Consider the following 14,672-nt stretch of genomic DNA (forward strand, 5'->3'; position numbering starts at 1 on the left):
CTGTTCAGGATGTTGTCTCCTGTGCCAATGTGTTCAAAGCTATTCTCCTACTTTCTCTTCTATCAGGTTTAGTGTAACTCGAATTATGTTGAGGTCTTTGCAAACGCTTGGATTTGAGTTTTCTGTAGGGCGATAGATGTGGATCTATTTGCATTCTTCTACATACAGTTAGAACAGAAGATGGCTTCTTTTTTTTCCATTGTAAAATTCTGGCTTCTTTATAAAAAATCAGATTTACGTAGGTGTGCAGATTTACATCTCTGACTTCGATTCTATCCCATTGATCCATCCACCTTTCTGTTTTTATGCCAATACTATGGAGTTTTTATTATTATAGCTTTGTAGAAGAGCTTGAAATCAGGGATGGTAATACTTCCAGAAGTTCTTTTATTGTACAGGATTATTTTAGCTATCCTGGGTTTTTTTTGTTTGTTTGTTTTTGTTTTTCTGTTACCTATTTTTAATTGTGTTATTTATTTTCATATTTACTTCCTTAAATTCTTTATGTATTTTGGATATTAGCCCTCTATTTGATGTGTTGCTGGTAAAATTCTATTTCCATTCTGTAGGTTGCTGCTTTGTCAGAATGATGGTGTCCTTTGCCTTACAATAGCATTTTATTTTCATCGAGTCCCATTTGTTAATTGTTGGTCTTATTGCCTGTGCTAACTTTGTTTTCAGAAAGTCTTTTCCTGTGCCAGCAAGTTCAAGGCTACTCCCCACTTTCTCTTCTATCGGGTTCAGTGTATCTGCTTTTATGGGGTTTTTGATCTATTTGGAGTTGAGTTTTGTGCAGTGATAGATCTATTTTCATTCTTCACATGCTGACATCCAGTCTGACTAGTACTATGCGTTGAAGATTCTGTCTTTTTTCCCCAATGTGTATTTCTGACTTCTTTATCAAGAATCACTTGTCAATAAGTGTACAGATTTATGTCTGGGTCCTCAATTTGATTCCATTGATCAACATACCTGTTTTCGTACCAGTACCATGCTGTTTTTATTACCATAGCTTTCTAGTTAAGCTGGAAATAAGGGGTGATGATAGCTCCCACTATTTTTTCCTAAAATTCAAGATTGTTTTAGCTATCCTTGGTTTTCTGGGTTTTATTTTTTGTTTTGTTTGTTTTGTTTTGTTTTGTTTTGTTTTTGATATAAAGTTCAGAATTGGCCTTTCTAGGTCTGTAAAAAATTGTGTTGGAATTTTGATGAGGATTTCATTGAATCTGTAGATTGCTTTTGGTATGATGGTTGTTTTTACTATTTTAATACTGTGACATGAACATGGGAGATCTTTCTATCTTTTGATCTCTTCTTCAATTTCTTTCTTCAACAACTTGAAGTTTTTTATCATGCAAGTCTTTTACTTGCTTGCTTAAAGTTACCCAATGTATTTTGCTTTATTTGAGGCCAGTGTGGGAGGTGTTGTTTCCTTGATTTCTTTCTCAGTCTCATTCTCATTTGTAAATTTACTAATTTTTGTGAGTTACTTTTATATCCTGCTACTTTGCAGCGAGTATTTATCAGCTGTAGGAGTTCCCTGGTGGAATTTTTAGGGTCACTTATGTATACTATCATATCATCTGTAAATAACTATACTTCTACTTCTTCCTTTTCTGTTTGTATCCCCTTGATCTCCTTCAGTTGTCTTATTATTCTAGCCAAGACTTTAAGTACTATATTGAATAGATATGGAAAGAGTGGACAACCTTGTCTTCTTCCTGATTTTAGTGGAATTGCTTTGAGTTTCTCTCTGCTTTTGTTGATGTTGGCTATAGGCTTGTTGTCAATTGCCTTCATTATGTTTAGGTATGTCTCTTGTTATCCCTAATATCTCCAAGAATTTTATCATAAATGGGTGTTAGATTTTGTCAAAGGCCTTTTCTGCATCGAATTAGATGATCATGTAGTTTTCACCTTTCAGTTTTTTATATGGTGGATTACAGTTATAGATTTAAATATGTAGAACCATCCCTGCATCTCTGAGGTGAAGCCTACTTGATCATGGTGGATGATCTTTGTGATATGTTCTTGGATTTGGTTTCCAAGTATTTTATTGAGTATGTTTTTCATTTATGATAATAAGGGAAATTATTCTTTAATTCTCTTTGTTTGTTGGGTGTTTATGTTGTTTAGATGTTAGGATAACTGTGGCCTTGTAAATGAATTGAGGAATGTCCCTTCTGTTTTTATTTTTGGGGATAATTTGAGGAGTATTAACTCTTTGTACTGGCTGGTTTTTTTTTTTGTGTGTCAACTTGACACAAGCTAGAGTCATCAAAGGAAGGAGCCTCAGCTGAGGAAATGCCTCCTTGACATCCAGCTGTAAGGTATTTTCTCAATTAGTGATCAGTGAGGGGAGGGTCCAGCCCATGGTGGGTGGTGCCATCTCTGGGCTGCTGGTCCTGGGTTCTATAAGAAGGTGGGCTGAGCAAGCCAGGGGAAGCAAACCAGTAAGCAGCTCCCCTTCATGGCCTCTGCATCAGCTTCTGCCTCCAGGACCCAGCCATGTTTGAATTCCTTTTCTGACTTCCTTCAGTGATGAACAGCAATGTGTAAGCCAAATAAACCATTTCCTCCCCAACTTGCCTTTTGGTCATGGTGTTTTGTTGCAGCAATAGAAACCCTAACTAAGACACTCTCCTATAAAAGTCTGGTGGAGTTGGAGATTTAGCTCAGTGGTAGAGCGCTTGCCTACCAAGCACAAGGCCCTGGGTTTGATCCTCAGCTTCCAAAAACTAAAAACTAAAAATAAAAATAAATAAATAAAAGTCTGGTGGAATTATGTGCTAAAACCTGGCCCTGAGGGTTTTTTTCCTGGTTGGCAGACATGTGACTGCTTCTATATTACTATGAGTTATAAGTGTTTAAATTGTTTATTTTGTCTTGATTTAACTTTAGTAAGTGGTATGTATTGAGAAAAGTATCCATTTCTTTGAGAGTTTCCAATTTTGTTGTTAGAGGTTTTTAAAAGTATGTCCTTATCATTCTCTGGATTTCCTCAATGTCTCCTGTTATGTTCCCATTTTCATTTTTAATTTTGTTAATTTGGATATTCTCTCTCTGCCTTTTAGTTAGTTCGGATAAGGGTTTGTTTATCTTGTTGAATTATCAAAGAATCAACTCATTGTTTCATCGATTCTTTGTATTGTTCTCTGTGTTTCTATTTTATTGATTTCAGCCCTGAGTTTGATCATTTCTTGCGGGCTACTCCTCCTGGGTATGTTGGATTCTTTTTGTTCTAGAGATTTCATGCGTGCTGTTAAGTGGCTAGCATGAGATTTCTCTCTTTTTTTTTTTTTTTTATGTCACCACTTAGTACTGTGAACTCTCCTCTTAGCACTGCTTTCATTGTGTCCCATAAGTTTGGATAGTTTGTGTATTCATTTTCATTGGATTCTAGAAAGTCTTATTTCTTTTCTTTATTTCTTGACCCATTTTCATTCAGTAGAGAGTTGTTCAGTTTCCATGAGTTTATAAGCTTTCTGTTGTTTTTAATATCCAGCTTTAATCTGTGGTAGTCAGATAGGAATTAGGGCGTTATTTCAGTTCTCTTGTATCTGTTGAGACTTGCTTTGTGTCCAAGTATGTGGCAGTTTTGGAGATAGTTCCATGAGGTACTGAATAGAAGTTATATTCTTTTGTGTTTGGATGAAATGTTCTATATATATCTGTTACATCCATTTTGTTTATGGTGTCAGTTAGCTCTAGCATTTCTATGCTTTGTTTTGTCTGGATGACCTATCTATTGGCATGAGTTGGGTATTGAATTCTCCCACTTAGTGTGTGAGGGTCAATATATGATTTAAGCTGTAGAAGTGTTTCTTTTACAAACTTGGGTGCCCTTGTGTTTGGTGCATAGATGTTAAGGATTTCAATGTCTCCTAGGTGGATTTTCCCTTTGATGCATATATGTAGTGTGCTTTCCTATCTCTTCTGATTAGTTTTTGCTTGAAGTCTATTTTGCCAGATATTAAAATGGTTCCACCAGCCTGTTTATTAGATCCAGTTGCTTGAAATATATTTTTCCAACCCTTTACCCTGAAGTGATGTCTGTCCTTTATGTTAAGGTATGTTTCTTTGATGCAGCAGAAGGATGGTCCTGTTTTCACATCCATTCTGGTAGTCCTTGTCATGTTATTAGGGAATTGAGACCATTGTTGCTGAGAGATATCAATGACCAATGATTTTTGACTTCTGTTATTTAGTGGTGTGGGTGGTGGTGATGGTGGTGGTGGTGGTGTGTGTATGTGTGTATGCACTCTTGCTTGCATGTTTCCCCTCTTTTGATTTGCTGGTCTGAAATTATTTATTCCCTCTGTTTTCTTGGATGTAGTTACCCTCTTAGGTTGGAGTTTACCTTCTAGCCCCACTTCTGTAGGATTCATAGATATTGCTTAATTTTTTTTTTTCTCATGGACTGTCTTATTTTCTACATCCAGGGTGGTTGAAAGTTTTACTGGGTACAGTATTCTCGGCTGGCATCTGTGGTCTCTTAGAGTCTGCATTGCATCTGCCCAGGCTCCTTTGGCTTTAAGGTCTCCATTGAGAAGTCGGGAGTAATTCTAATAGCTCTGCCTTTATATGTTACTTGGTCTTTTTCCCTTGCATCTTTTAATATTCTTTCTTTGTTCTGTATGATTAGTGTTCTGGTTATTTTGTTCTGAGGGGACTTTCTTTTCTGGTCCAGTCTATTTGGTGTTCTGTGTATTTTTTTTGTACTTTGATAGGAAACTCCTTTAGGTTAGGGGAACTCTCTTCTATGATTTTGTTGAAAGTATTTTCTGTGCCTTTGAATTGGGCTGTTTCTCCTTCTTCTATTCCTGTTATAGATTTGGTCTTTTTATTGTATTCTAGATTTCCTGGGTGTTTTGTGCCAGAAGTTTTTTATATTTAATCTTTTCTTTGATTGAGGTATCCATTTCTTTGATTGTGGTTTCCAGGGCCTCAGATTCTTTCTTCCATTTCTTGTATTCTATTGGTGAATTTTGCCTTTATGGTTCCCGTTTGAGAACCTGAAATTTTCTTTTGCAGATTTTCTCCAGCTTGGTTTTTTTTCTTACTGATTCTATTTCTACTTTCAGGCCTTCAAGGGATTTGTTCCCTCCCTCTTTAAGACCTCTATCATGTGCATAAAGGCTGTTTTAAGGTCTTTTACTTGTGCTCCAACTATGTTGGAATTCTCTGCTGTGGTAGGTTACTGGCTGTAATGGAGACATACAGTGAGTATAGCTCCTGACATTACGAGGAGACGCATTCTCACTACAGACTTCCTGATCCTCTGGCTTTTATATTCTTTCTGCCCACTTTTCCTCAATGTTTCTCAAGCCTTGGGTGAGAGAGTTATTTTGTAGCTGTATTCATTGGGGCTGGGGTCCACAACTCTGCATTTTGATTAGTTGTGGTTTTCTGTAGTGGTCTCTGTATGTTGCAGAGATAAGCTCCCTTGATGAAGGGAGAGGACTGTACTTATCTGTGCGTATAAGGATAAATGTTTAGATTGTTGTTAGAGATTATGCTGGTGTAGTAAAGTAGTGGTAGATAACTCTCTCATCCTGTGTGATTGCCTTTCAAATAAAGCATTTAACACGATAGCCATAGCCAGTTTAAATCCTCAGTCTGATAATCCCAGCATCAGTGTCATAACTAAGTGTTTCTGATGCTTTCTCTCTCTTCAGACTTTTTATTTGGTCTTGATTCTTCTCCTCTCCTTTTGTGTTGCCTCCTAGAGACAGTCCACCTCTTTTATCTCATGAAGATATATTTCACTACTGTTTCATCTTGTGGTTTTTTTGTTTTGTTTTGTTTAGATTTCTTTAAACATTTTATGTGTATGTGCTGGAGTCCAGCTCCGGATGACAGCAGGGTCTGAAGATGGGTAGATGCAAGAGCGGTGACTGGAGGAATCAGATGCAGGACACTTCTTAGTCTCATTTTAGGAGAGATGGACAGAGAGGAAGCACAGCTCAGTATGGCTTGTCCTACTCTGACAGGAGCCGTCCCCTGCAGGACAGCTCCCAACAGAGGATGTAAGGAGTTGGTGAGGGAAGGAAGTGAGCCGGGCCATGGTGGTCAGGAGAATCTTGCAGCCTGACTGACTAGCAGCCAGGGTGCTTCTTTATTTATGCAGGGATACAGTCATGATGTTCCAAAACATAGATCATGTCATTTTTGGTTTTGGACATGCGTTTCACTTCCTTTTGCTCATCTTTTAGTCATCATTAATAAACTATGACAGAACAGAATTATCATTTTTCCCTCAAGTTTTGACATCATTAATAAACAGTTATCATTCTTAGGCATTAACCCTATAACCCAATTTTTAAGAATCTAGAGGCATATGACAGCCTGTTCTCAGTCTGGTAGCTTTGGTTGCTTCCAGGAGCTAGACCAAAACATCATCTTCAAAACAGCCAGGTATATTGCCATGCCCCAAGCAGTGTATTATTAACTCTTTTTTTGTTTGTTTGTTTTTGTTTTTGTTTTTATTTTTCAAGATAGGGTTTCTCTGTGTTGTTTTGGTGCCTGTCCTGGATCTTGCTCTGTAGACTAGGCTGGCCTTGAACTCAGAGATTCACCTGGCTTTGTCTCCCAAGTGTTGGGATTAAAGGCATGCGCCACCACCCACCACCACCACCACCACCACACACACACACACACACACACACACACACACCCGCTGTATTATTAACTCTTAATGATCAGAGTGCCCAGGAAAAATCCTCAGGCTAAAGCTGCTACAGTTATTATTCAAATTCTGGCATAATACAATGTTTATATTTTATATCTTTATAGAATTTGTCTATATGTCTAATCCTGGCATTTTGTTCTTCCTTGGTCATATGACACCACAGTGGCTCTGCACATGCTACCTGTCCTAAGAGAGGGAGGTTTTGACATCTCATTCTTTCATCATCTTTCCACTCCATACTTTGCTCAGTGTGTCTCTGTGTAGGGCAGAGGTATATGCCACGGAATTGTCTGAGTCGTACAGTGGGAAGAGGCTTGTAATCTGAACTGTGGCCAACTCCTCTAGCCCACCGAGTGAGTTTCCTTTGTTTTGACTATCTTGTTCCTGTGTAAGTACAGGGACAGATGTTTCAAGAATGTCTCATAGCCTCATGAAGAGACCTCTGGCTTCTTTATGTGTCATAATCTCCAAGGCATAAGGAAAACCTTCAAGTAGATAAGGATATCTCCTTAAAGGCGAGGGGAATAATATGTTCAGGGCTGTCCTGAGGAAGCTTAGAAGTAGCGTTCCTGGGAGAAGGCATAAATGATTCATAAGAAGTTTTCCATCAATCCAACATCCCCAAATTGTACAAATATTAAAAGTCCCTCGTATGAAACCAAAGGTGGCATGGCAGCCATCATCATACAACTCAGCTTTGCTGGATCTTTTGTCAAGCAGCTGTGCTGGCTTTATGACTTCTGCCATTCCATTCAGATATGGCTGAGTGCTTTGCTGCATGTGTATGTGCTTGTGGAGGGCAGCAGAGGGCAGCAGAGGGCAATAGAGTCCCTGGAACTGGAATTACAGGTGGTTTTTGGCTGACTCGTGGTTGCTAGGAACTAAACCTGGGACTTGTACAAGAGCAACAAATGCTCTCAACTACTGAACCATCTCTCCAGCCCCCTTCACTACTACTTTTACTGAAGCTATTTAGTTTGGTAATGAAGGATGGGGAACGAAGATGTTCTGTTATTAAGTCTCAGTCCTTGGCAGGCTTCCCTTGAATATTGAAGGTGTGACCATCACAAGTGTTTTTGCACTCCAAATGTAATGAGTAGGCCTGGCACCCTGCTAGGCAGGTACATTTTCTGTATTTCTTCCCAGTTCAGAGAGTTTTCATCGGTGCCCTTAACTTTGGTTTCGCCTCCTTCTGCAGATTGAACTATTTCCCCTCCCTGGTAAGAGAAGGTAAATTGGTCTGGCCCGAGTTCCAGGAGAGAAGGGGTAGATTGATCAGGATTGCCTGTCAGGTTCAGTAAGTTACCACCAGTGCTCTCAAGCTACAGTTTCTCTTGCCTTTCCCTTGGAATGATAAGGCTTTCCCCACAGGAATATGGAGCAAATATTCTGGGCAGAATTTGAGCAATGGTTATTGTTCTGTTCTCTTCCCCAAGCCAGAACTATACAATATTTTTCTCAGGACTTTTCTGTCTTCTCTGCCAGCTCCTGGAGGAAAATTGAAAAAGTATTTAAAGCTGTTTGTCTACAGTCCTTATGAATGTCACTTTAGCAATGCCTTAGCAATTCATTAGTCATTTTTTATCTGGACCATCTTATGAGTTGGTATGTTCTTCAGCAGTGTCTGTATCAACTAAGAAATGCCAGAGTTCTATTGCCCTCTGCAGATGCCTCTTTTTTTTTTTTTTTTACAAGTTTAAGTTGGCTATCTGCACTGCAACCTCAATTTTCTGATGATTCTACGAAAAGTTGTAATGCCCATTTAAATCGCACTTTTTTTTCTCATAATGGTGGAAGTAGTGTGGTTTCCAACTCTACATCTCTAAGCTAATAGCAGATGAGCCTCTAAGTGTAGGGATAAGCTTTTGAGGATCTGTTTGTCTTCCAGCATCCATACCACAGTTCACCAATTCCCCCACAATGGTGATCATGGTGGGTTTACCAGCTCGAGGCAAGACCTACATCTCTACGAAGCTCACACGATATCTCAACTGGATAGGAACACCAACTAAAGGTATGTCTCAGAATTCATTTGCTATACATCCCCATCACAGGCCACTAACTGAAAACTGAGGAAGGTAGAAGGCCATACCTTTCGGTACAGAAAACGCTGCACACCCTTGTTCCAGGATTAGAACCTCTTCTACCACTGTCACAACAGTCTTAACAAATTATATCATTTCACAAGACTATGTTCTGTGCCTAATACTATGCTGGGGTTTAGGCATACAAAAACTAGTATTAAGACTAAATCTGCTCTTCAGAAGGCTTACAAACTCAAAGCAATCCTCTGAGTACTTGCAAGTATTTTTTTTTATCACAACTACATTATCGCATCAATAACACTATTGTTTATTTGCATTGGTGTTTTGCCATGGGTGTCAGGTCTCCTGGAACTGGAGTTACAGACAGCTGTGAGCTGCCATATGAGTGCTGGGAATTGAACCCAGATCTTCTGGGAAGAGCAGTCAGTTCTCTTAACCATTGAGCCATCTCTCCAGTCCCCAATAACACTTTTTATCACTATAATTTTTCACTATTTCATAGTAAAAAAAAAAAAGTAAGGCCAAAGAGGTGAAATACCCTTTCTAAAGGGACACAGTTGTAAGTGACAGGATCAAGATACAATTGATTTCAAATTTGACATTCTCTGCTCAGTCTAATGCATGACTATATTGAAGGGAAAAGAGAGTTCCTGTGCTCTCCTTTCATTCATTATTTTCCTTTTATCCTTTCTCTTGTTTGTCCCATCTTTGTATCTACTCCATCTATCCAGTCACCCTTCCCTCATTCCCATCAAGCCTTCTCTGTTTCTCTTTTTTGTGTGCTAGGGATTGAACCCAGAGCTTTGTTTATAATAAGCATATACTCTAGTACCAAGTTATACCTGGCACCAAATCTTCTCTTCCCCACCCCACCCCCATTTATCCTTCCTTGCCTTTCATCCACTTTCTCTAATTAATTCACTAAAGTTTTCCATGTGCCAAAACCCATGCCAAGCATTAGGAAAGAAGTAAAAATGGGTAAGACTCCGGTCCTGTCCTTGAAGAATTCTAACCCTGAGTGGTATACATAACAACTCCTAGGCTGGACTAGGACTTCTCAGATGCATGCTGAGGGTGCTCACAGAGGGAATTGCTGACTGACAGGCATCAAAACCTTCATGATAAGAATATATCTAACATGGGTCCTGTGGGAGGAGGGGAACCTTTGACGAGGCAAGGAAGGTAGGAAAGAACTATTGTCTACAGAATTGCAAGCCTGAGGAGCTTCTACTGAATGAAGAAGCACATGACATAGTAGCAGATGTGTCTCTGTCCTGATCCCCCTTTTATTCTGTTTCTTCAACTTAACTGCTCACATAGGTCTTCAGAGTCATATTTCAAAGTACAAGACTGATAATACTTGAGATCTCCAAAGGTCTCCTTGGTCTGAAGTTTTGAAACCAAGTCCTTTTACTTCTGTTCAAGACCATCCACACTTGACCTATTCCAGACCTACATCCAGCCACAGTGGTTGACCCCTGTCCACCAAACATACTTTTCTTTCTGCAAATGTTATACCTTTGTTCAAGGAGTGTCTACCTACTTGTAGTCTACCTTTAATGAATGTCCTTGCTCCTGACCATCACCCTCTTACCCACCAGTAAAAGATACCTACCCCAAAAGGCCTTGTTCAAATAGTGCTTTCTCTAAGATACTCTAAGCTAAACCCAAATGTAACCTTTTCCTTTCCCCTCACTCTTCTGCATAGTTCAGTATTGTCTCTGTTGGAGCACTTAAAGGATTCTGTAGGAGCTACACTGTTGCCTGATTTGGTTACTGTCTAACTTTTTAGTTTATGAGCTGATTGAGAGCCCAAACACAAAAATCTAGGAGTGTGTGTGGGTGTGTGTGTGTGTGTGTCCCCCGTCCGTCCATCCATCCCAAAACTCATACCAACCACTCCTTACAGAGTAGGTGTCTTCCTTGGTCACTGTTGTATTGCTGTGAAGAGACACCATGCCCATGACAACTATTATAAGACAAAACATTTAATTGGGACTTGCTTACAGTTTCAGAGGCTTAGTTCATTATCATCATGACAGGGAGCGTGGCAGCATGCAGGCAGACATGGCACTGGAGAAGTAGCTGAGGATTCTACATTTTGATCCACAGGCACGTGCGCACGCACACACACACACACACACACACACACACACACACACACACACAGAGAGAGTGAGAGAGAGAGGCAGAGACAGAGACAGAGAGAGGCAGACACTGAGAGAGAGAGACAGAGAGAGACAGAGAGGCAGAGACAGAGAGAGACAGACACTGAGCCTGAACCTGAGCCTGGCTTAAGTTTTGAAATCTCAAAACCCACCCCAGTAACACACTTTTTCCAACAAGGCCATACCTATTCCAACAAATTCCACACCTCCTAATCCCTGATGACTAAGCTTTAAAATATATGAGCTTATGGGGGTTATTCTTATTTATACCACCATATTCCATTCCCTGGTCCCCATAGCCTTGTAGACATATCATAATGCAAAAATTCATTCAGTTCAAAATCAAAAGTCCCCATATCTATCACAGCCTCAACATTGTTTAAAAGATCAAAATTCAAAGACTTCTATGACTCATGGCAATCTCTTAACTTTAACCCTCCTGTAAAATCAAAATGAAAAAGCAAATCATGTAATTCTAGCGTACTGTGGCACAGAATATGCATTGTCATTTCAAAAGAGAGCATAGTGTGGAAGTACTAGACCAAAGCAAGACCAAAACCTAGCAGGGCAAACTCCAAATTCTACATCGACATGTCTAATGTCAAAGTGTTCTTCAGATCTTCAACTCCTGGCAACTGTAACACCTTTCTCTCTCTCTCGGGCTGGTTCTATACCTGCTCTGCAGTTCTCCTTAGCAGGTATCCTACAACTGTGACATCACCAACATCTTGGGGTCTGCAGTACAATCTGCGCTTCACCTTTACAGCTTTACACAATGGCCTCTCTTGCTTCCATGCTGGGGCTCTCCTGCTACAGGCCTAGCCTCAGCTGCTTTCCTTAGCCACAAAGGGAAATTGCATATCCCTTTTCTTGTATCCTGGACTCTATAGCCAGAACCAAATGGCCAAAGCTGCCAAGGTTTTATGCTTGTTGGAGCTGGAACATGGTCCTTCATTCAAATACGTTTTCATTAGTTTTCTGTTTTTGATAATTTTCTTCACTGCTTAAGCTTTTCTTAATTCCTTTTCACAACTTGGAAGCTTAACTTGCTGGAGCCTTTACCTGAGGTCACCACTCCCTTTATTTCATCTATCATCAGGCTTTTCTTTAAACTTTTTATCTCTTTGAACACAAAACTTAGCTCCATTACACTTCCTAGTGCCCCTTTTCTCCTCAAACTATACATTTTGTGATTTTCTTTGCTCAGCTTGTTCCTTTTCATTATAGATTTACATAAGACTAATTACTAATAACTACATGACACAGTCGATACTAGCCTGCCTTGAAATCTCCTCTGCTGGGTCCATTAATCTAAAATTCTTCAGTTTAGCCTGAGGCAGATGTGAGAGACCTACCCATTTCTCTGTGGGAGGCCCACTCCTACTTTTTCCCCAGGATACTCTTGAGGAGGAAGGAGTGAGAAATATTTACATAGAAAGATAGAGGAGAGAGAAACAGATAGAAACACAAGATAGCTTTGGGAGGGCCTAGAGCAATACCCACTGGCCCCTTCTGTCTCTTCTAAAGGGCTTATTAAAGGCATACCAAGGGGTGGAGCAAAAGACCTCCCCCCAGCACAGCCAAGTGCAGACCCTTCCAATCACCTGGTAAACATGCACGTGGTCAAGCCATCCTCTAATGCAGCCCTGATGGGTAAAGCAAGCTCAGATCTCACTAGGAAACCTCTGAGTGCCTCCACAGGCAGATTTTTAGGACAAGGGCAAAAACCCACCACATTTCTTTGCCAAAATATCATGAGAATGGTCTCTAGGTCACTTGCTAAATATCTTCCCCTCTGAAACTTGATCTGGGCCCTAACAATTCAAATCACCCCTAGCACTGCCTTCTATGCTCCTACTAGGATGGCCCAGTAAGCCTTGCTTAAAGCATCTAACCACTTTTCTAGTTCAAAGACCCAAAATCTTTCATATTCCTCCAACAAACAGCATGAAGAGACACTATGACCAAGGTAACTCTTATAAAGGAAAACATTTAATTGTGGTGGCTTACAGGTTCAGAAGTTTAGTCCATTATCATCATAGTGGGAAGCATGGCAGCATGCAGGCAGACATGGCCTGGAAAAATAGCTGAGAGTTCTACATCTGGATCGACAGGCAGGTGGAAGAGAGAATGACTATGGGCTTGGCATGGGCTTTTGAAACCTCAGAGTCCATCCCCAGTAACATGCTCCCTCCAGTATGGCCACACCTCCAACAAGGCCATACCTCCTAATCCTTCTCAAATAGTGCCACTCCCTGATGACTAATCAATCAAATATATGAGCTTATTGGAGCCACTTTTATTCAAACCACCACAGTATCCTAAATTTATTTCTTGGATGAGTGAATTAATGAAATGTGGTTTCTTTAGCTGTTTATCCTCTTTCTCCATTCCTTCTCTGTTTTTTTTCCCATCATAAGTGGGAAAGTGCTTTTTAGAGATTAACATTTAGATTATCCCTTATGATATAGAATGGTAAAATAACCTTGGTAACTGGGAGTCAAGAGACCCAGTCTGTATATGTTATCAATTCCCTCTTGCCTTGAGCTTGGATAACTGATTTTACTCTCTGTATCTCATTTCTTTATCTTCCCTATTGAATAGGACATTTAAACATTGCAATTTATGATAAAGTAACATAGCTTATAATCAAACAGGTTTGAGTTTCAATTCCAGATTGCCAGTTATTAACTTGAAAGCTATTTTGTACCTCTGAGCTTTACTTTCCTCATTTGTAAAGGTGAAATGGTTACCCCTACTTTGCAGGACTAATATAAGGGAGAAAATGAGTTGGTACCCATAATTTGAATTTTTTTTTTTTTGAGCTGAGGATTGAACCCAGGGCCTTGCACTTGCTAGGAAAGCACTCTACTACTGAGCTATATCCCCAACCCCAATTTGAAGTTTTATATGTATATTTTCCTTTTATATGTACAATCTCCTATAAATTCTGCCATCTACCCCTGAGGTTCCTTCCAGCAAGAACATATTTTTGGCCACTCCAATCTTCCCAACCTCTTCACTAGGGTTTCCTGTTTTCAGTGTTTAATTTAGGCCAGTATCGACGAGAGGCAGTGAGCTACAGGAACTATGAATTCTTTCTCCCAGACAACATGGAGGCCCAGCTTATCAGGAAGTAAGTGCCCAACATTTAAGGACCTGTGCTGCTCTTCGGCTGAGGGGACCTTTCTTCATATCCTTCTAGGGGAGAAGGATAGAGTAACCTGCTCTTTCATGGGTGTCCAAGCTTTTGACATTGCAGCATAGTGTGGTCATCTACAATGTTTATGCTTAGTCATAACTCAGTCAAGTTATGAAAAAATAGAAAAAAATGCAGTCTCAGTGTTTTAGGTAAGTTTACAATTTGTGTTGGGCCACATTTCATAATTATCCTACGCCATGAGTTGAACACCCCTGTGTCCAGTCTTTCTTGCCAGCCTACTTGAAGTCTGCTCTAGTAATAGCCATTCCCTATCAAGAAGCATTTACAGTCCTCTGTTTCTGGTGAGAGAACATAGAAATTTCTTACCCTCTCATCTGAGATTGAGTGTTTCAGTAGCTCAGCCCTCTTCAGTCTCTGCAGTGTCATCATTTCAACTTTAAAGTCTCTTTTACCTATATGGCTGTAAATACTTCTAGGTGCAACCTGGCTCTCAACTGGGTCCTCACTATAGACCCAGTAACCAGTAATTAGTAAAGAGATTTTTTGCTGAAAGCCTAAGTATATTATGTTATGCCTATCATACCTGTGTTTACAATGTTGCCTAT

General features: G+C 39.8%; 1 protein-coding gene across 1 annotated transcript in view; it reads left to right on the forward strand.

The window, feature by feature from the left end:
* Pfkfb1 (6-phosphofructo-2-kinase/fructose-2,6-biphosphatase 1) overlaps nucleotides 1-14,672 on the forward strand; it is a 57,341-nt gene that overhangs the window by 18,850 nt on the left and 23,819 nt on the right. The window contains exons 2-3 of the mRNA XM_036175080.1: nucleotides 8,580-8,705; nucleotides 13,947-14,040. Of these exons, the coding sequence (XP_036030973.1) occupies nucleotides 8,580-8,705; nucleotides 13,947-14,040 (220 nt within the window). The remainder of the gene's footprint in view (nucleotides 1-8,579; nucleotides 8,706-13,946; nucleotides 14,041-14,672) is intronic.

This window comes from Onychomys torridus, chromosome X (assembly GCF_903995425.1).
Source record: "Onychomys torridus chromosome X, mOncTor1.1, whole genome shotgun sequence".
Lineage (NCBI taxonomy): Eukaryota > Metazoa > Chordata > Mammalia > Rodentia > Cricetidae > Onychomys > Onychomys torridus.